Genomic DNA, 21,001 nt, shown 5'->3' on the forward strand with positions numbered 1-21,001 from the left:
GCCACATGTAGAAGACTGAAACAGGACCCACAGATTTCACCTCTCACAAAAATTAAATCACGGTGGATAACAGATTTAAACCTTAAATGGGAAACAATTAGAATTCTAGAAGAAAATGTAGGAAAGACTCTTACAGACATTGGTCTAGGCAAAGAATTTATGAAGAAAACCCCTAAGGCAATCGCAGCAACAACAAAAATAAACGACTGGGACCTGATTAAATTAAAAAGCTTCTGCACAGCCAAAGAAATAGTCATGAAAATAAACAGACAGCCTACAGAATGGGAAAAAATTTTCGCATACTACACATCAGATAAAAGACTGATAACAAGAATCTATTTAGAACTCAGGAAAATCAGCAGGAAAAAATCAAACAATCCTATCAAAAAATGGGCAAAGGACATGAATAGAAATTTTTCAAAAGAAGACATAAGAATGGCCAAAAAACATATCAAAAAATGCTCAACATCCCTAATCATCAGGGAAATGCAAATCAAAACCACAATGAGATACCACTTAACTCCGGTGAGAATGGCCTTTATCAAAAAATCCCAAAACAACACATGTTGGCGTGGATGCGGAGAGACAGGAACACTCATACACTGCTGGTGGGAATGCAAACTAGTGCAACCCCTATGGAAAGCAATATGGAGATACCTTAAACAGATTCAAGTAGACCTACCATTTGATCCAGCAATCCCATTATTGGGCATATACCCAGAAGAACAAAAGTCATTCTTTAACAAAAACACCTGTACCCGAATGTTTATAGCAGCACAATTTACAATCGCAAGGATGTGGAAACAACCCAAGTGCCCATCAATCCACGAATGGATTAGTAAACTGTGGTATATGTATACCATGGAGTACTACTCAGCTATAAGAAATAACAATGATACGACATCTCTTTGGTTCTCCTGGAGAGAGCTGGAACCCATTATACTAAGTGAAGTATCCAAAGAATGGAAAAACAAGCATCACATGTACTCACCAGAAAACTGGTTTCCCTGATCATCACCTAAATGTACATCAGGGAAGGATACCAATTGGATATCAGACTGGGATGGGGGGTGGGGGGAGGGGATGGGTGTATGCCTACATGATGAGTGCGTTGCACACCCTCTGGGGAATGGTCATGCTTGAAGGTGCAGACCCGGGGAGGTGGGGGGGGGGAGGGGATGGAGGTATGACTACATGATGAGTGCCAGGTGCACTGTCGGGAGAATGAGAACGGACGCGCTTGGGACTCTGACTCGGGGGGATGGGTGGGACATGGAAAATGTATATAACCTAAACTTATGTACCCCCATGATGAGCTGAAATAAAAAAAATATATAAAAAAAAAAAAAAAATAAAAAAAAATAAAAAAAAAAAAAAAAAAAAAAAAAACAACGAAATGCTACTTATGGATAACTCTTTATTTGAATTACAATTATAAACACATTAGAATGCAGCAACAAAATGGAAAAAAAAAAAAAAAAAAAAGAAAACATTCTTAGAAGAAAGTAAGGCTTAATGTGCCTGGCTGAACTCAGCCTTTGTCACGACTAGAAGGTATATGGAAGTAGATTGACAAGGGCTGACATAAAGGAGTAGCCAGGGATCAGCGGATGATGTATCGTACATAAGGAACCTCGACGTCTTCACCACTCTCATCATTGCAACACAGCTCAAGCACAAGGGACCGCACATGGCGGCCCAGTTTCTTCCTTGACACACGGCTCACAATCTCTGTCATCCTGAAACAAAGAGCAGAGAGTCAAAAAAGCAGAAAACAAGAGAAAGGACTTGCCGGGACAAAGAAGACAGGAAGGGAAGTGACTGTTGAGGCATACTGCTGGAAACAGGATCCCCATGCCACTCAGGGCTTCCCCAAGCCTGCTTTCCTGCCCAGTGGCCAACTCACGGCTGATCCAAACGTTCCTTAAGTTTGGTAGCTGGCATGAAGAAGGAATACAGCATAGACACACCCTGTGACAGCATGGTGATCTCCAATTTGTGCTCTGCCTAGAAAGGGGGGACAATGGTGTCCATGAGATGGACAGCACTATTCACCTGCATAAACACCATTTCCAGGTACGATGAGTGATGGAGAAAAGGGCCTTACTTTAAAGTAGTCTAGGAACTGCTTGAGGGTCATCTCCTCCCCATTAGGTTGCAGTCCCTGCACATCAAAGCGATCCCACAATGTCCACTCTTGGTCATAGTACTAAGGGACAAATCAAAGGAGAATACAACAGGGGCCATACAGGGCGTCAACCTGGTATGTCTAGTTGGATTAAACTCAGATCCCTCCTTGTATTCAAAATCCTCTCATGGTCTTATCACATTTTGCGTAAGCAGCTGAAATGCTTATAAGGACCGACCAAGCCACATACCCTTTAGTCCTCGCTATCTCTTTCACCTTGCATTCCTTTACTTTCTTATATAATGTCCTCTAAGTACACTGGGCCTCTCCTTTTTGGTTCTCAAACGTGCCAGTCACACTCCCAACTTTGCGCAGGTACAAAAAACTGTATGACACATCAACAGGGGTACACAGACAGTGCAGTTACCCAATTACAGAGAGCCTCAAAGGGTACGATGAGGACTAGAGCTGGCTGTACTTAGATACACACACACACAACCCTTACCCACATATACAGCCTAACTAATGGGTAGTATCAAAAGTTTTCATGCATGCTCCACCCCACCTCGTGATGGGGTGGAGCAAGTGGCTCAGAGAAGCTGAAGGAGGGCAGGGCCAAGTTGATGAAGCTGTTCTTGTAAGACTCAAGCTGTTGGTGTCCTTGTACCACCTTATACAGCTCCAGACACGTGAGGCCAACTACAGCTGCTGTCGTTGTCACAATGGCTGGGATGATCTTCCCTGCAATCAGCTTGCTCTGTGAGACAGAAGATAAACAACAGAGGCACCTGTTGACAGAGTTAAGGTCTACAGAATGGTTCCAGTATGGGAGACTCAAGCCTGGGGAAAGAGTTAAGGGTCAGATCTACATTGCCATTACCTTATGGCGGTCTGCAGGGGCAATGTCATAATTCTCTGCCCGGAGGTTAGATGCTGCCATAATGAAATCCATATGGAAGTTGCTGTCATCATCCTGTTGTGAGTGAGGGGGCAGTAAAGAAGGACAGTAGAGAGAGTCAGAGGAGGAAAAGGTTTCCTGCCTACTGGAGACACAGTATATTTCACCCCAATTGCCTGAGAGACTCTCCAGTAGCCAGGAAACCTTTTGCTCCTCAGACCCTTTCCCCACTGTCCTTCCCTCCTCTGTAATCCTGACAACAGCCTAGAGCTGAGCCACTCTCAGACCATGCCCCTCTCCAGCCCAAAAACCCCGCCCAGCACCTTCTCAAAGTCAATGGGATACATCTTGAACCCAGTGAGTTTGTCTGGACTGGGAAGCACGGCCTTGAGCTCTTCTAGGCGGGTGTCATCTGCAGAAAAGGAGGAAACACTATCAGCTTTCAGATCCCAAGCCAGTGTCTGAAGTAAAAGCAGGAGCCCAGCGTGAGGCAGAAAGTGTTAGGCATATAAAAGATGTGAAAAGGACAGACATCTGACAAACAGGAGAGACAGAGAGAAAACACCCCCCAAAATGGAGAATATGCAAGCGTGAGAAACATAAAGAAACATGACTCTGGAGACAAGCAAGAAGAGAGATGAAGATATTAAGACAGGACGTAGACGTAAGACAGATGTAGGCACTATTCACAATAGCCGAACTATAGAAGCAACTCAAACATCCACAAATGGATGATAATAGATAAACAAAATGTAGTATATGCATGCAATGGAATGCTATCTAGCCTTAGAAAGGAAGGAAATTCTGGCACATGCTACAACAGAGATGAACCCTAAGCACACTATTATTCTCAGTGAAGAAGCCAGACACAGAAAGATAAATACTACATGATTCCATTTACATAAGGTACCTGAAATAATCAAATTCACAGACAACAGAAAGTACGTGGTGGTTGCCAGAGACTGAAAGGATACAAAACGGGGAATTGTTTATGCGTATAAAGCATCAATTTTGCAACATGAAAAGGTTCTCAACATTGGCTGCACTGCAATGTATAAGTACTTAACACTACTGAGTGGCACATTTAGAAATAGATAAGATGGTAAATCTTATGAATTTTTTACCACAATAAAAAAAAAAGGACACGGAAGTTGTAGGCTGAGAGACCAAGATAGCATAGAAAATCTTGAGGAAGAATGAGAGGAAGCTGAGGAGACATGGGGGAGAAATATGAGAAAGACAGAGTTGGGGGGAAAAGAGACATGAGGGAACTTGAGGACAAATTCACATACAGGAAAACAGAGGGGAAATATTGCGAGGGAAAAATTGGAAGATATTTGAAGAGGGAGATACAGAAGAAGAACTGCAGAGTTAAAGGTATGTATGGAAGGTAAGACAGGAAAATACACGAGAAGGGGAAACATCACATATAGGAAAAACACGCGAAGAGGAACACAAGGGGATAGGTATTTAGAAAGGGAAATGGGAAAATACATGAGGTGGGGTGACACACACAAAGACATTCAGAGAAAAGACAAACACTGAGGGGGAGATAAAGAGGATGAGACAGGAGAGGGCGGAAAAAGGAGGACATGGGAGTTGCTGAGGAGATTTGAGCAGATGAGCAGATATATGGAGGGTAATACTAGGGCAAGGAGGCACACAGGGAAGCTGGGTAGGTATACGGATAGGGAGATAGGGGAGAACTAGGAGATAAAAGCAGGTTAAGTTAATAAAGGGAGAGAGACCGTGAGTGCTGATCATGGTCTCTCTCACCCATACAGAAACAGATCAAGAAGAAACAGAGGAAAGAGAACAAAGTCACACACGCAGGAAAAGGGATGAACAACTAGTTCTCCTGACAGCCAAAGTGAAAAGAAGAAAGGAGTGAAAAGTGTTACGTCTCTACCAACCATTCTCATTCCGTATAGGACGTGAAGCCTAGTGGATGGGATGTGGGTAGATGCTAGGCCTAGGGTTGCCCTAGGCCAGTAAGGAGATTAGTAAGGAGGCTTAGCTGGACAGGGTATGAGCAGAGTGCTGACTCCAGTCACCTAGGCAAACACCCTCACCAACAGAGGCACCAGTGCTCTGCAGCTCCTGGTCAGAAACACGGCTCTGGACACCAGACTTCGGGATGAACTCAGGGACCTGCACAGATTGCAGTAGTGTGGACACAGCAGCTCGGTCCTGAGAGCCTGTCAGCCCATACATCTGGGCAAACAGGTTGGCAGCAGCCATCACATAGTCGAGATGCAGGGGCTAGAAGACAGGACAGGGAAGGGTGAACACCAGCCCTTCACTGGGAACCCTCTGCCTACTTCCCACCCCATCTGCTCTCCACCTGACACCAGATCCCAGGCAGGAGACTTACATTGTTGACATCAAAGGTGAGTGGGTGTGGACAGCGTTTTGGCCTAGACCAGAATGGAACTCCCGAGCTTGTGAGCTAAGAAAATGAAAAGCTTTTGAGGGAGCAGGATCTGAGAGCAAAGGACTCTCTGGCAATCCTGACTCCTCACGTTAGTCCCAGAGGTGTAAACTCACTATCCCTGGCAACTTTGTGCCAGATACACAGCAACGTAACAAACTCTTATGGACTATCAGGCACTATTACTAATTTGACACTAACAAAAATGAACCCTCACAAAACTCTGATGAGATGAGTCACCATTATTCATACCTCACAGATGAGAATGCTGAGGTGCAGAAGAAAATGTGTGACTTGCCTTTATGTCAAAAGGAAGAGGGACTTGAACCCACACTGGTTCTTGTGCTCTTACCTCCAAACGTTTTCCCCCTGTAATCTCTACAGCCTTGACTGGGAAATCAGGTATAACTCAGCCCACACCATAGGAGAAGGAAAAAGAAACCAAATAACCTTGCTTGAGGAAATGTGGCAAGAACAGAAGTTTGCATAAAATACTGGCCCAATTATTTTTCTGACATTCCTCATTCCTTTAGGTGCCTGCCCTAGCTGGATTAACTAGAATAAGCCATGTCAAAAGTCTACAGCAAGCTCTGTATTTCCAGAAAATGCATTGCGCCAAATAGACCTAGGAAGCATGCAATGCCAAACAGACCTAGGAAGCATGCATTACCTGGTGAGGGGGAAAGTTGTGCAGCAGCTGCCGGATGTTGTCAGTGTACTGGGTGTGCCAGTGGTAGAAAGCCCAGGTCACACAGTCAGCCCAGCTCTCTGGTCGCTGTAGCACCAGGCTGCGCTGCACGGCCTTCACCACCTCCCATGGCTGGGTACCTGGCAGCCGCAGTGTCCGCTCCACAAACTTGGGGTCTCTGTAACAAATCCAAGGAAGTAAAGCACACGATTAATCAGCAGACCCAGGAGCAGCTTCTTGCCAAGCCCGTTTCCTCTATGGTAGGCCAGTCCTGACCTCCAACAGGAAGGGACAGACAGAAAGACAAGCTCCCCTAAATGCACACATACAGAACTCTACCACTGTCCTCACCTGCCTCAGGCAAGGCTCAAGCATTCGTTAATTCATTCAAAAAGTGTGCGTGGTGCTGAGTGGTTAGGAAAGTAGATAGGATGCCTTGGCTAACAGACAGATTTTACGGTGAGAGAGCATCTAAATTACTCACGTGAGGTACTGGTTGACGTTTTCTGCGGGCTGCTTGAAGAGGCCTTCAAACTCATCCCGAGCCCACTGCAGATTGAACAAATAAAATTACAATGGTAGACACTGTGGGTTTCTGTAGGAATTTGTGAATACAGTAAGCAGGAAGAGCATGGTGGCTCTGCTCCCAAATATGGCCCCTTAAATTCCTCTAACTTCCCACCTCAACTTTAAAAATCAACAGCCTTCATCTGCAAAGTGGTTACGTAAGTGTAAACTTGTGAAAACTTATCCTTAACACGTCATTACTCTAACTGTAATTTTCTTCAATGAAAAGAAAAAAATAACACCAGAAATAAAACAAGGATTCCCATGCAGATCTCCAGGACTAGGCAGAAAATAAGACAGATCTGCATAAGGACTGTTGTTTTATTTTTGTTCCCTGAGAATTATGAGGTCTGTATACATATTCATTTGGAGCATCCTGACACTGAAGATTCAGATTCAAACCCCAGCTCTTTCATATATACCTAGTTCTGCAACTCTAGGCACACAAAGTAACACCTATATCCCTGCCTCATCATTTCTGCAATATGGGATATTGCAACCGTAATACCCACATCTTATGGAATTTCTAAAAAGGAATGAGCAAACACAAGTATATTTAATGTGTACTTAGAACAGTGTGCCCAGTACATACTGAGTGCTAAGTCAACTCAAACCCTGTGAGATATACTACCATCATGCACATTTTATGGATCAGCAATCTGAGGCAAGGAGAGATTAAGTCCAAGGTTACAAAGCAAATATGTTTCCAAACCTGTTTTATAGGCCTCCCTCCATGTTAGGAGACAGTAAGAGAATCACAGCCTAGTAAAGGTGACACAGATTTATGTAGTCACATATGAGAGAGAAACAGACAGTGGTTAGTGCACAAACATAAACATACTCATTCTGTTAACTGTTGGGTTTGAAAGAGAAGTGACAAATGGAATTGTGGTTTTTTTTTCCCCTCCTTCTTCCGCCTCTCATACTCTTAAACAAGGCCTCAAGGCTGCACAAGAATCATTCTGAAAACACAAAGGTTATTCTCGAGTTGGAAGGGAGGGGCGGAATTAGGATTAGGTTCTGGGTGCCAGTTACCCCGGTATGTTCACTTTGTCCAGCTGCTAGATGACATGTGCATTATTCTCTACTATACAAACAGAAGCATCCTGACACATTCTGGGCAACGGGCAGGGAAACTTAAATATGCACTTAATATTAGACATAATTTTAAAAACTAGAATATTAAGAAATTAATTTTGTTCAGTAAGAAAATAGCAGGATGTTTAGACAGGAACAGATTCTCACTTGTCAGATAATAAATCACATTCTCTATCCTTGTATGTTTCCAAAATAAAAATTTTTAAGTTAGAAAAAAAAAAATAAAAAGAAAGAAATGAATCATTTCTGAACTTAGGCTGCTCGGTATAAAATGAAGGAAGGAAGTTTGGAGAAAATACACATGCTATCCCAAGGCCTTAAGCATCAGAATTCACAGGGGCTTGATAACCAAAAGGCAGTTCAAGTGCCAGCCAGTCTCTTTCACCTCCCACTGCCCTAAAGGCTGATCACCTGCAGGGTGTGCTCGATAGCATTTGGGAAGTTCTTCAATGTGCAGATGGGAATGGACTTCTCAGGTGGGTCCTGGCTGGAGCTGTAAGAGTCTGTCAGGAAAGGAATAACCACCTGCACGTTGCCCTTCGTGCCCAGTGTGCCTGACTCCAGCAGAGGTTTACGGTAGTATACGCAGCGGCAGTCCATATACAAGCCTGGGGGATGGGAGAAATGGCGTGAGAGCTGGGAAAGAACATTAGGATAGACAGGACAGGAACCACCAACATACACATAAATGACTCTGCCCGTGTCCTCACGCGCCTCCCAACTCACGGGCAATGACGTTGTCCAGGGCATTGGCCACACCATCCAGATTTTGGAAGAAGTCATCATCATAGATACATTCTGTGTCAGCGCCCACACGGTTCCAGTGGCTCACCACGTTGATACGTGGATTTATCTGACGCACAGCTGCAGCAGCTGTGTCAGACTTTGATTTCTGAGTGGGGTCGCGGGAATAGAGCTGTTATTCGTGCAGCCACCAAACCAATCTATACAGAGCTAATCTGAGGACTAACTTATCTAATGATAAAACTAGGCTCTGAGCTCCAGGGTCTCTAGTTTAACAGAAGGGATGTCTCTTCTGACATTTGACATGACAATGCCACGGGGCTGAAGCTGTGACAAATGTTCTACATGCAGGAGGTGAGCAGAAAGGAAAATGACTGACACAGGAAAACAATGGGTCAGGTATCTGTTTCTTTGACCTATAAAACATCTACACTTAGGACAGATGTACACAAATCAAACCAAGGTGCTACTACATGGAAACAGGATCCTTTCAAAGCCCACGTCAACTCACAGTCCTCTTCTGCTCAAAGCTCTCCACTGGCTCCCACTTTTACTTAGAGCAAATTGACTTGTGATCCCCTGCATCTGACCTCTCTGTTATTTAAACACCATAGACATATTCCAACCATAGGGTTTTGCTCAAGCAGCAACCTTTGCCTGGGACTGCTCTTCACACAGTATTCTTCCTACTCTGCCATATCCTCTAAGTCTTTGCAGAAACGTCACTTTTCCAACATGGACTTCCTCATCCACATTACAAACGGTCCCTCATGGTACTTCCAACATTACTGCCTTTGTACAGTACTTCCCACATTCCAACATTAACCTCATCCTTTGCTACTACATTTGTTTACCACAGCAGTTGTCAAACACAAAACAGTCTTAAAAAGAACTTCTGGCATGTTGGTAAAGCTACCACTACTTTCCATATTAGAAATCTAAACCTAGAAAATTTTAAAACATTTGTCCATTTAAAAATGCAATAAGCCCATCACATACAGCACAAGCTTATGAAAAAAATATTTTCCAATATAAAACCTAGGTGACAAGAGTCACAATGTATGTACATGTCTACAAATCCCTTTTAGAGTTAGGTAATTTCACAAAGACAGCTGGATTCTCATATCCTCTGCATTCAATCTGCTATGTGTTGCTTGAAGGACACAAGGTACATTCAGCATCACAAAAGAGTGTTTTCGTAGTCTTTTAAGTTAAATACTCGTAGTTTGAAAACATACATCACAACCTGATAAATGATAACGTCTTAAGTTTAGTTGCAAGGGGAATCTTGAATCCCTATCAATACATCCACTGGTTTCTTTGACATTCTGAATGGACCTTTGGCTAATGCTTTAATTTTGTATCATCATATACTGGTCACCGGGAAAATGCTCATTTCACTGACTTAGGAAAGGCTTCCTAGAGTAGAAAATTCCACTTTCGTTTGACAAAGTCATAGTGAAAAAGGCAAATGATGTCTTATTATTCCCAAAATAGCTGTGATCTTGCAGACTTAATGAAAGAGTACTATGGACCTCCAGAGGGACATCGGACAACGTTCTGAGACTTTTTCATTCATTCTGCATCCTTCCCCTAGCCAAGGGCAGGAAACTTCCTTTTGTTACCTTACGTATTCCAAATATCTAGAGCAGTGTCTACTATGTGGAGTACGAAAGAAATGAAAGGAAAGGAAGACTCTGGGCAGGTAAAAATAACACTGACCTTTGCAGAAGACTTCCCACAATCGACCTAGCCAACTTCACATTTCTAACATTACCAATAACCCAAAATCAAAGAAAAAAACAAAAGGTGGGAAGTGTCTGTGAAAAACGACAAATGAAAACATTAACAGGTACTCAATAAACGTTTGCTGAAGACTGAATAGTAGAGAAAAGGGAATGAAGAAAGAACTGAAAGGTACACAGGCAGAAAGATCCAAGCCACTAAGATCAGTAGCAAGAAACAGGGAGAAAAATAAGAGAAACTCATTTACCCTGCCCCACTCACCGTGACATCCCAGGGCCGGAAAAGAAACTGTCGGTTCAGATTGGACTTCTCAATGGTGTCCATGTCTGTAACTGTGATTTCCCCACCATCCCCACAGCCTAGCCCAATCATCGCAAAGTTCTTGAGTAGCTCACAGCCGATGGCCCCTGCACCCACCTGAAAGGTGGCAAGGAAGACAGAGGCCTGGTCAGGGTGACTAAAGGTAGCAGAAAGCCACCTACCACTTCTCACTCCTCCCTGGAAGAGGAACAAGACGGTAAGAGGATCTAGTGCCACACTGTCAACCGCCAGGACCATTAAACCTTTGATTACTTCGGGTAGAAGGCATCAGATGGGGGGAACAAAGCGATGCACCAGGATGTCCCTCAATGTATACAAAACAGAAACTGGTGTGTGTTTAGGCTACGAGAACCCAAAGACCCTCCCCTGGGAGGCAAAATGTGATCCCACAAGAGGTAGCCAGAGGTCAGGGGAGGTGAAGGTAATGTCCAACAGGGTCATTCACCAAGAAGTACTTCTGCTTGCCCAGCTTCTCCTGTAGGTCTGAGCCAAATACAGCCACCTGCCCATCGTAACGGTTCTGGCGCTGAATCGTGTGAAAAGAACAAGGTCAGAGGGCTGTCGTCTTAGAGATGCTCCCACTGGCGACTTCTCCAGGGACCCCACTTACATACCGGAAGGCACCTGTCTTCCATGAAGGCCACTTTGTCCTCAGGTAGACATTCAAGGGCATCAAAGTATAGCCACTGCATAATGGGCATAAACTTTCCAGAGCAGGCCTGAGGAGGAAAAGTAGTCAGTGGTTAATCAGGGCCTGAAAGGGATGAACAGCAAGTGATAGAGTCAAGGACATACCTGGGCCACACCTAGCCATGTTCCACCCCCCCCCACCCCCAGACATCTGTGCTGACCTTCATGACTTCCTGGGCAGCCAGACCCCCAATGAAGGCATTTATGGGTGCCAGATCCCCAGCAGCCACGTATGCCAGCTTCCGGATGAGGTCCTCATCCAGGTTATCTTGCTTCACTGCTGGCAGGGATTGAGCATTCACAGCCTGTGCTAGGACCACCAGTTCTGTTGCATCCTCCTGGTGGCCAAGCAGGAACCAACAGAGATCTGTCAGGCTACCAGAGGAGGTGGTAGAGCAAAGCAGAGTGGATGGATGAAAAGGCACAACGGGACTTCAGACCAAGGACTCTGGCTGGCTCACCAACTCATTTACCTCATTGTGGGGCCGAGGTGGCCGGCTATGTTGAGTACAGAACTGGTGCAGGGCCTGGAAGCCAATGTGCAGCTGAGCAGGGCGAGAATACTTAGCAAAGTCTGTTATCACAAAGTCTGGTTCTGACAGTGAAGCCAGTAAGGATTTCTGTGGAAAGGAGGGCACCAGGATCAGAGATATATAAAACCTAGAAATGCCCTGGAACCCTACAGTCCACCTTCCTCACCCATACTCACAAAACTAATCTTCTTAGATACTCTGACCTGACTAACGATGCCACCACAGATATAGTCAGAGAAGCTGGAGGTATCACAGATACTAAAGGTGTAGGGATCTAGGGGATTAAAAAAGAGAGAGAGATTAATCTGTCAGTCCATGCAACAGCTCTTCCACCCCACCACCCAAGATCACCACCACCATCAAAATGAGAATTAAAGCTGTACTGTGCAAGCTCAGACACTGGGGGCCTCTGTCCTAAGCTCTGCTCACTCATCAGAAACCACCTCCTTTCCGCCTCAAATCTAGTTCGGCTCCCACAGGTTCCCCATCAAATATGTACCATTCACAAGTACGTATGTATGTCAAGTATCGGACCAGTATATTTCTTCCGCTTGGGTTCACTAAGTGTCATGGATCTGTGACTTCAGTTTTCATCAAATTTGTTCACTTCTGGCCCCTGTTTCTTCAAAAACTGTATTTTGCCCCACCCCTTTGTTAGGATTTATCACATTAGGCAGCCTGTACTTTTCAGTTTTAGGGTTCAATTTGTGCCTTGTGTCTTTTTTTATATCTTTCAAGTCTCCCCTTAACCTGCTTGTGATTTTCCAAACTTTTCTTGGACCTACACATTTATAATAGCCACTTTAATACTCTTTTCTGCTAATTTTATACACTAGGTTATATGACAGATTTTGACATTCCAAAAAAAAAAAAAAAAAAAGAAACCAAGAACAAGTGAGCTGTGAAACATCAAGTGGCTTAACACTCACATAAAGTGGAGTCCTGCAAAGAGATGCTGGGTCAGAGTGATAGAGCAGTATTTTGAAAAAATTATGGCCAATAATTTTCCAAATTTGACAAAACGGTGAATCCACAGATAAATTCACCGAGCCACAAATAAAAGACACACAAAGAAAACATCCTAATGTGTACCACAATCACTTTGCTGGAAATCAGTGATAGAGAAAATAGGCACGTACAGCAAACATAAGAATGACAACAAGCTTCTTGTGAGAAACAATGCAAGGAAGACAGTACACCACAGTTTTTAAGCAATAAAAGAAAACAATTTTCAACCTAGAATTCTACACCCCCCAAAGAATGTTTTCAAAAATAAATGAAACAAATAGACAATTTAAAAGACATTAAAAAAGCTGACAGAATCGACACCAGCGCAGCCACACTAGCACAAACATTAAAGGGCATCCTGCAGGCAGAAGAAAATGGTATTAGATGCAAATCTGCGTCTACAGAAAACAAGCAAGAATGCTAGAAATTGTGACATGTTGGTAAGAACACTTTCCTGTTCTTTAAACTTCTTTAAAAAGATAATTCTTAAAGCAAAAATAACGTATAGAAGTTTATGGTACATGTCAAAGTAAAACATATGATAAGAAAAAGTGAACAACAAAATGGAAATATTCGAAGGTTCTTTTATATTTGAAGGAACACATTAGAGAATCTATGTACACACTGAAGACATACACTTGATATTCTAAAGCAAACGCTTAAAAACAAGTATAGCCATAAACAAAAGGAATCAAACGCTAGGGGCATAAAACGCTTTTGCCCCTAGCTGAGTCCACACCTCTTCCTTTCAGTAAGATCCAATGGGCACATCTCTCCTAAGCCCCCACGTAAGAGCCCAGAGACACGTTTGCTTTTGGCATCTGGTTCCGTTCAGACTATAGTACATGGGTCCTCTTGGTCTCTGGGTCAGTCCACACCACTGGGACAACTTTCCCTTTACTTCATGCAAGAATTTCTCACCCCTAGCCTTGGCATACCTAAGACTTTGATCTCTATGGGATGGGTGCCATTGAGTTCACTCATGCCCTGGACTTCCGTGAAGGAGACAAAGTCGCCGCTCTCAAATCCATGTCGGGCCTCATCCAGGCAGATGACAACACCAGGGTTGTCCTGATTGGAAAGGAAGTAAGTTTTAGAGACAGACCCAGGGTGCCAGAAGACAGGCAGAACTCAGGTGCTCAACTGCCTCCCAGAACCCCAGGCTGGCCTCCTTACCTTGGTGACCATAGCAACCATAGCACTGAGTGGCTGCTCCCCATTGGCATCTACGAGAATCATTTCCTCTCCAAAGTCACAGAACAGTTGCCTGTAGAGGGAGGTAACAGGGCTGGTGCCTGAGACCCACGCACAAAGACACTCCATGTTCCCTCAAGGTACAGGGAAGACTTGCCAAGCAAACTCAGCCCATCCCTGGTGGAATTCAGAGGGCGCTCAGGCCCCATGGGGAGTGAATATGCAGAACTGAAAACCCAGCTGGCTGAGTGTAAAGTAACAGTGGTGAGAGCCTCTTGGCCTGAACTGGGCAAGGGTTGAGGGAGGAAGAAAGAGGAAGGCACTTACCCAAAAAGGCCCCGAGTGTCTGCCACCACTAGCTTGATTCCACGGCTATGACAGAACTCACCCACCTGCAGCTGGTCCTCTAAGGGACTATTGGTAAGGACCACGACCTGTAAAGAGGAGGAGGATTAGGGTGAGGGTCTGCAACTGAGGTGAAGGGGAGTAAAGGAGTAAGAGAGAAAGGATGAACCTGAGGGTGGGATTATTATCAACACCCAGGCTTTGCTGCTTCAGCACACTTCTATAAACACCCCTTGTAAAAATCTGTGTCTCAAAAAAAAAAAAAAAATACACACACACATATATGCACATACATATGAATCCCCAGACCATGACAAGAAAGGCAAAGAGGTGTTGGAAAGACAGCATCTGAAGACCAGCTAATTCATTTATTTGACAAACTCCCGGTGCTGCCTGCCTTCACCTCTGTTGTGCCCTGGGAGAGAAAAAATAAGTAACGCTGTGTTCCGGTTAATGTCTGGATTTGCCCCCACCACAAACCACTTACTCCAGTTCTCAAGAAAACCCTGTTTAGCCCTGATCTGTGGGATTTCTGTCTTAATTCCCTTCCTGATTCACAGGGATGAGTTCTTACTCCTACATCAGGAGCTTCTACGCCCTAGGCCTCTGCGACCGCAGTCGCGAATGCCCAGACCACGGGCTGGGACCAGTCTGTGTCCTATGAGGAACCTAGAGACTGGGCTTCAGAGCTCCATGCACCAACCCTCACCCCAGTATGTAGAAAAATTGTCTTCCATGAATCTTAGGAAATAGGGGTGGGGGGGGGGAAAGAAGCGCACAGCGGGAGGTGAGCCGTAGTTGAGTGTAGCTTCATCGGGATTTACAGGTGCTCCCCAAGGCTCACATCACCACCTGACCCACCACCTGAGCTCTACCTCTTTGCCTCCCGCCCGCACCCCATGGAAAAATTGTCTCCCATGAAATCGGTCCCTGATGCCTAAAAGGTTGGGGGCCCCTGCTTTAGGGCACGCCAGGCCAGCACATTAGTAGCCACGGATTCTCCTTCCAACATAGCTTTTTAACAAACACCTACGTAATGTTTTCCAGCTGCTAATCTAAGCTCAACCTTCTCAAAAACTCTGTGAGGTTCGTACTACTGTTTCCGTTCTACAGACATTAAAAGCTAAGGCCGAAGAGACTAAGTGACCTGTCTATTGTTATATAACTAGAAGAGCTTGAGACTCACACATAGGCAGCTCACCTCCAGCATTCAGTGTTCATAACCACTACAACCACACTGTGCAGCCACATCTTCCCTCCTGCAAATGTGTGACATCTCCCAAGATCCAGCCCTCAGTGTAATTCCTGACTGCATCCCCTAGCCTCCCAGCAGGAAACCTGGCACATGAAGGCAGCCATCAATTAAATACTGAAGAAACCAGAGGCAATATCTGAGAGAGAAAATTAGGCAGGAGGCAGGGTGATGCTCCGAGGTACCTGGAAAGCACTAAGAAACTCCGCAACCAGAGGTCCAGTGTAGGTGCTGACAGGCACATAGCTGTTGAGCTCAGCAAGGCGGGGCTGGGATACTTCAGCTCGGTTTTTACCAATATCCTCCTCCCGTAGGTAGAACTACAAAAGGGTATAGGAAGGAAGAATTGAAGTGAAAGCAGGGCCCACAGAAGTTAGTGCCTCGGCAAAGAGAAGGGGAGCCAAGAAGAGGTACCTGGGAGGAGAGGTCAGCCCACTGGGCCGTGCCCTGGTCATGCAGGGTGACAGCCTTGACCCCACCAAGGATGATGTTCTTGGCTATCTCCACACCCAGGCCCTGCAGGCCTGACACGAGCACACTGGATGCCTGGAGATGCTTCATTGCCTCATGACCCAGCACATACCTGCCAGGTTAGGGAGACCTCTTGGTCATGGTTTGGTTCACCCTCCTCCCACCTCTCATCCCCAGCCTTGGCCCTACTTACAGCTGGCGAGAGTAAAGACCTTCATCTATATATATTTCACTGCTGTTTTGGGCCATTCCCTAGGTATGGGGGAAAAAACAGGTTCAGAGGGGATAATCCGTAACGGGACAAACGGACAGAGAGAATTCTTTTCCCACTAACCACCCTACCACCCTGTCTGCCAGTTTCCAGGGGAGAAGTCACTCACGTAGGTTGGTCCCGAGGGCACTTCGAACATCACAGACTAGGTAGGGGTGCAGTTAGAACCCAGCTTTGAGTCAGGCCCAGACACACGACGTTTCTTGGACAACAGTGACCTGGACATCCAAAGGGAAGAGTGTCAGAGGTGAGGCACATGCGAAGAGGCTTTTCTCCCAGTAGCAACTCTGGGACAGGGAAGGACTTTAGTAGCACCACCCCAGATGAGAGACACACAGGACATGCTTGGTACTCAGGCTAATGGGGCAGAAAGCATATGCTAGCCTTGGACAGTCCAGGCTCCAAAAAGTTCACTGAGAGCGCAAACAGCTACATACCAAAGTGGGACTGGCTTTCTCTAACCAGTAACATTGAACTCTGTTTTGAACTTGGCTTTTGAAGGTAGAGAGAGGCCCCAGAGTGCAGTTGGAGAGATGAATGTCTGATGCGGATGCTTAGGACCAGATCTAATATGGTCTGTGAGGGCAGTAACAGTGGGAGCTGCGGTAGCTCTCAGATGGAAGACTATATGTTCAAACAATTCCTGCCCGGGGTCTGCTCCTTTGGATGGTTGAGGGAAGACACTAGCGGTTGTCTGAGGAGAATGCTAGGAACATGAAAAGGTGGGCATTCCATAAAAGTAGATATTGGAAGTGTGTCTGAATGAAAATGTTCAACTCAGAAGGATTTCTGACGGTCAGTGTTAGAGCTGGAGAAAGTGGGTACAAAGTCTGGGCGTAAGGATGTCTGAGGGTAACGTTACAGAGAAGTCTCTAAGGGCAAAAGGCAGGAAACTGGAATAATCTCCAAAGCCAAATAAATGCTAAGTTATTTGAATGGAAATTCTGGGCCCACGGCGGTCTCTCACAGCAGATGTTACGGTGAGGCTGAGATGTGGGCAAGGGGTGTGTGACAGAACGACCAGGCCCAGGTGGTCATTCACAGAGTTTGGTCCCCTTTTTGGTTCTGAAGGTTAACTGGTGGGGAGTAAATCGGGGAAGACAATGATGACTGCAGGAAAATGTTAGAGACAAATTCTCTCTCAGTGAAAACGAAGGCCAATCAGGAGCCTTCCCGGGATCTGGTCCCCCTTGGAAACTGCGCAGAAAAGGACTGGGGAACGTGAGGTCTGAAATGTAATTCAGGTTTAAGGTTTTAAATGGTGAGGAAAGTTGGAATGGTTGAAAACCTGTTGGCGACACGAGGAAGTACTGACAAAAGACGCTACATCGGGGAGGAGTGAGGGCTCCTGGACAGGGATGTTGACCTCAGAAAGCACACCGGGGCATCTAAAGTCTTACTTCTGAATCCGGGGGAAAGGCAGTGAAACGCAGGCCCGGTCCCACGATCTGCTACCCTTCCCCCGCGCACCCCCAGCTAGCGTTCGAATAACCGCGGCCTGCCATGCTATTACATCGGCCTGGTCCAGCACCCGCCCTGGTCCCTCCCGTGGCTCCTGAACCCTCTAACCGGGCCAAAGGGCCGAAAAAGGCCGTTTGTTACCAATGCCGGTTCCCAGCCCGCGCCGCTGCCAACGCCTCGAGGAGCCAAGCCGCCGCCTTCTTCCTCCTTCTCCTCCTCCCTACTCCGCCGCCGGCTGGGTTGTCGACTCGGCAGCCGGGCAGCCGCCGCCTTCTCTTCCCCGCGCCGCCGAGATTATGGCGGACCGCTTCACAGAAAGCTCCTTCACCGCAGCCACCAACATAAAATGGCGACCGCTCTGCGAGTGAGGGAGACAAACAGCTTGGTCGCAGGAACCAGGATGCAGGCAGGCCACGCCCACTCATGAATCATGCATGACGTCGTCATCCTCGTGTGACTGTATAATTACGTACAGGCCGGTAGGAGGAAACCGGTAAAATGGGTCTAGATCAGGTGTGAAGATGCCTTCCATCACTGAATAACCTGGAGACAGCAAGTTGGACATAAAAGTCACGCCTTTTGGTTACGAACTATGCATGACACAGTGCGGTAGGGGGTTCACAGGAAGACCCATGCCTCATAAACACTTGCAACAGAGGCACCTCAAGCCAAAGGTGTCCTGAAGTTTTCCAAAACTGCTCATGAATGTTTAGCAGCATGTACTTTAAGAGTTTACATTCCTAATCTGCTGCCCTGGCAACAGACTGGGAAATTAATACTTGATTTGGGACCACTGCCCTGTCTCCTATAAAATCCTGACAGCATCCATCTCGTATAGTCAGAATGACTTATGGAATTTGAAGTATTAGTGACACAAAAATAAGATGAAGCGAAAATCCAGTATTATGTAAAAAGCTTAAAACAGTGCCTGGTATGCAGTTAATGCCAAATGTCTAATCTGAAGTAATATTTATGTAAAATTGAAATATTTTTACATAACTTGTATACTCACATAAAATGAATTATTAGTGAAGAGATACCCAGGCACCAGAAAAACGTCCAACATGACATAATATTGCAAACGTAGGCCTTGAAATACCTGCCCAGGGAGACACTGGAAAGCAGAACGCTGATGTCACTGGGGCTTATGAAACAGAAAATAAAGAAAAGTACCATGTCACCAGAGGCACCAGCATATACCAAAGTCCCACATCCACAATAAACACCTAGTGACTTTCTGTTAAGTCATAAATATGGCACATTAACTGATTGCTATCACAAGGTACACTTTTGTGTCTTTTACATGCATTTTCCCAGTGACATCTTCAGGAAAGCGTTCGGTAGAATTCACCAGTGAAGCCATATGATCCTAAGCATTTCTTTATGGGGATTTTTTACTTGATAATTTGACCTCTTTAGTAGGTCTATTCATAGTTTGTATTTGTTCATTGTGAATTACTGGGTATTCTTCTTTAGCACAAAATTGTGTAAGACACTTAGCCTTTTCTGCTTAGTGGCTGCCTGTGTCCCTTGGCTTGTAGCCCCTTTTTCCATGTTCACATATATTCATTCTGTTTCTGTCATTGCATTGACTTCTCCTCTGACTTTGACTCCTTCTAAATCCCTCTTATAATGATAATTTTTTATTATTATTTTGGGCTCACCTGGATAATCTCAGATAGTCTCTTCACCTCAAAATCTTTAATTTAAACACATTTGCAAAGCTCCTTTTGCTATATACGGTGATATTCCCAGGTTCTAGGACTAGGACGTGGATGTATTATTCCGATTACCATGGTTTTCTTTTTTTATTTATGTAGGTTTGGATTACCGCAAGATGTCTTTTCATTTCTCTCCAGTAACCCTCTCTTCTTGTAAGGCAGATCTTCTGGCAGTGAATTCTCTGTATTTTGTTTACCTGGGATTGTCTTAATTTTGCCTTCATTTCCAAAAAACAGTTTTGCTGGGTATAGATTCTTGGCTGACAGTTTTTTGTTTTTCCGTTTTTTTTCTTTCGGCACTTTAAATATGTCACCTAACTGCTTCAGGCCTCCATGATTTCTGTCGAGAAATGAGCTGTTAATGTCGTTGAGAATTTCTCGTATGTGATGAGTTGCTTCTTTCTGCTTTCAACATTCTCCTTTTTCTTCGTTTTTTTTATAGGTTATTATAGTGTATATGGGGATGGATCTCTTTGAGTTTATCCTGCTTTGAGTTTCTTCAACTGATTAGATGTATACACTGATGTTTTTCATCAGATATAGATATTTTCAGGCATTACTGTTTCAAATTATATTTCTGTTCCTGTAATTATTTTGGCAAACACTCTCCCAGGAGAATAATTTTTGTAATGGGCATTCACTCTGTGGGTTAGTTCAGACACAGATGGCTTTACAGGTGGCATCTTCCAGAAACTGTCTTAGGCATCTCAGACATCACAAATCGGCAGTGGGGGGGGGGGGGGCGGGGGGGCGGGATATGAGTTTAAAAGAGATCCATGTTTGTTTTCTACCCCTGGTGGCTGCTGGCCTGTAAGAGGAAAGCAGGCCATTGTTTTTCGAGGGTATCACAAAGCTGGGAAGAGGAGGACTGGGTTGGAGTAAGTGAAAATGGCATTAAGTTCTTTGGTTTCTGCAAATATTCGGCTAATTTTGTGACCTGGGGCCAGATACTTTACCTCTCTGGGCCTCAGTTTTCTCATCCATAAAATACGAATAACGGTAAACTACCTTGCGGTGGATTTAAATAAATAAATAAATATGTTTGAAGTTCTCAGAGCGGTAAGGTCTTTCATCAGTGAAAGCTACATCATTGACATAATAGTGGCACCACTACTAAATTGCACAAAGTCATTACATCTGGTTCAGTGACCTTCTAGGGTTATCTCACTATACTGTGAAGTCCTTAACAGATATTGTTATTCTTATTCTCCTCATATCTACCTACAGGTACCAAAAAGATTTGCCTAAGATCACATAGCTGGCAAAGAAAGATGCTGGAATTTGAATTCACAGCTAACTGCCACACTGGAACAGAAGGCTTTGGCCTTCATGAGTAAAGCAGGAGAACCCATTCCTTCGCTAAACAGAAGACTTAAAACCCTATGACATGTCAGAGAAATCTGTAGGTAATTCATGCAGATGGACAAGCAAAAC

General features: G+C 44.9%; 1 protein-coding gene across 1 annotated transcript; it reads right to left on the reverse strand.

Annotated features, from left to right (window-relative positions):
- Positions 1-1,603: 1,603 nt before the first annotated feature.
- On the reverse strand, positions 1,604-16,611 carry LOC123629093 (ubiquitin-like modifier-activating enzyme 1). The gene is given in 25 exon segments (XM_045539051.1): positions 1,604-1,739; positions 1,907-2,007; positions 2,108-2,209; positions 2,694-2,885; positions 3,009-3,101; positions 3,350-3,438; positions 5,099-5,288; positions 5,401-5,475; positions 6,128-6,323; positions 6,630-6,694; positions 8,222-8,418; positions 8,537-8,702; positions 10,562-10,717; positions 11,067-11,147; positions 11,236-11,340; positions 11,473-11,649; positions 11,785-11,931; positions 12,021-12,118; positions 13,791-13,923; positions 14,029-14,119; positions 14,374-14,480; positions 15,829-15,963; positions 16,058-16,226; positions 16,308-16,366; positions 16,495-16,611. Coding segments are annotated over 25 exon segments (3,177 nt in total).
- Positions 16,612-21,001: the final 4,390 nt, after the last annotated feature.

Source organism: Lemur catta, chromosome Y (assembly GCF_020740605.2).
Source record: "Lemur catta isolate mLemCat1 chromosome Y, mLemCat1.pri, whole genome shotgun sequence".
NCBI classification, from domain to species: Eukaryota; Metazoa; Chordata; class Mammalia; order Primates; family Lemuridae; genus Lemur; species Lemur catta.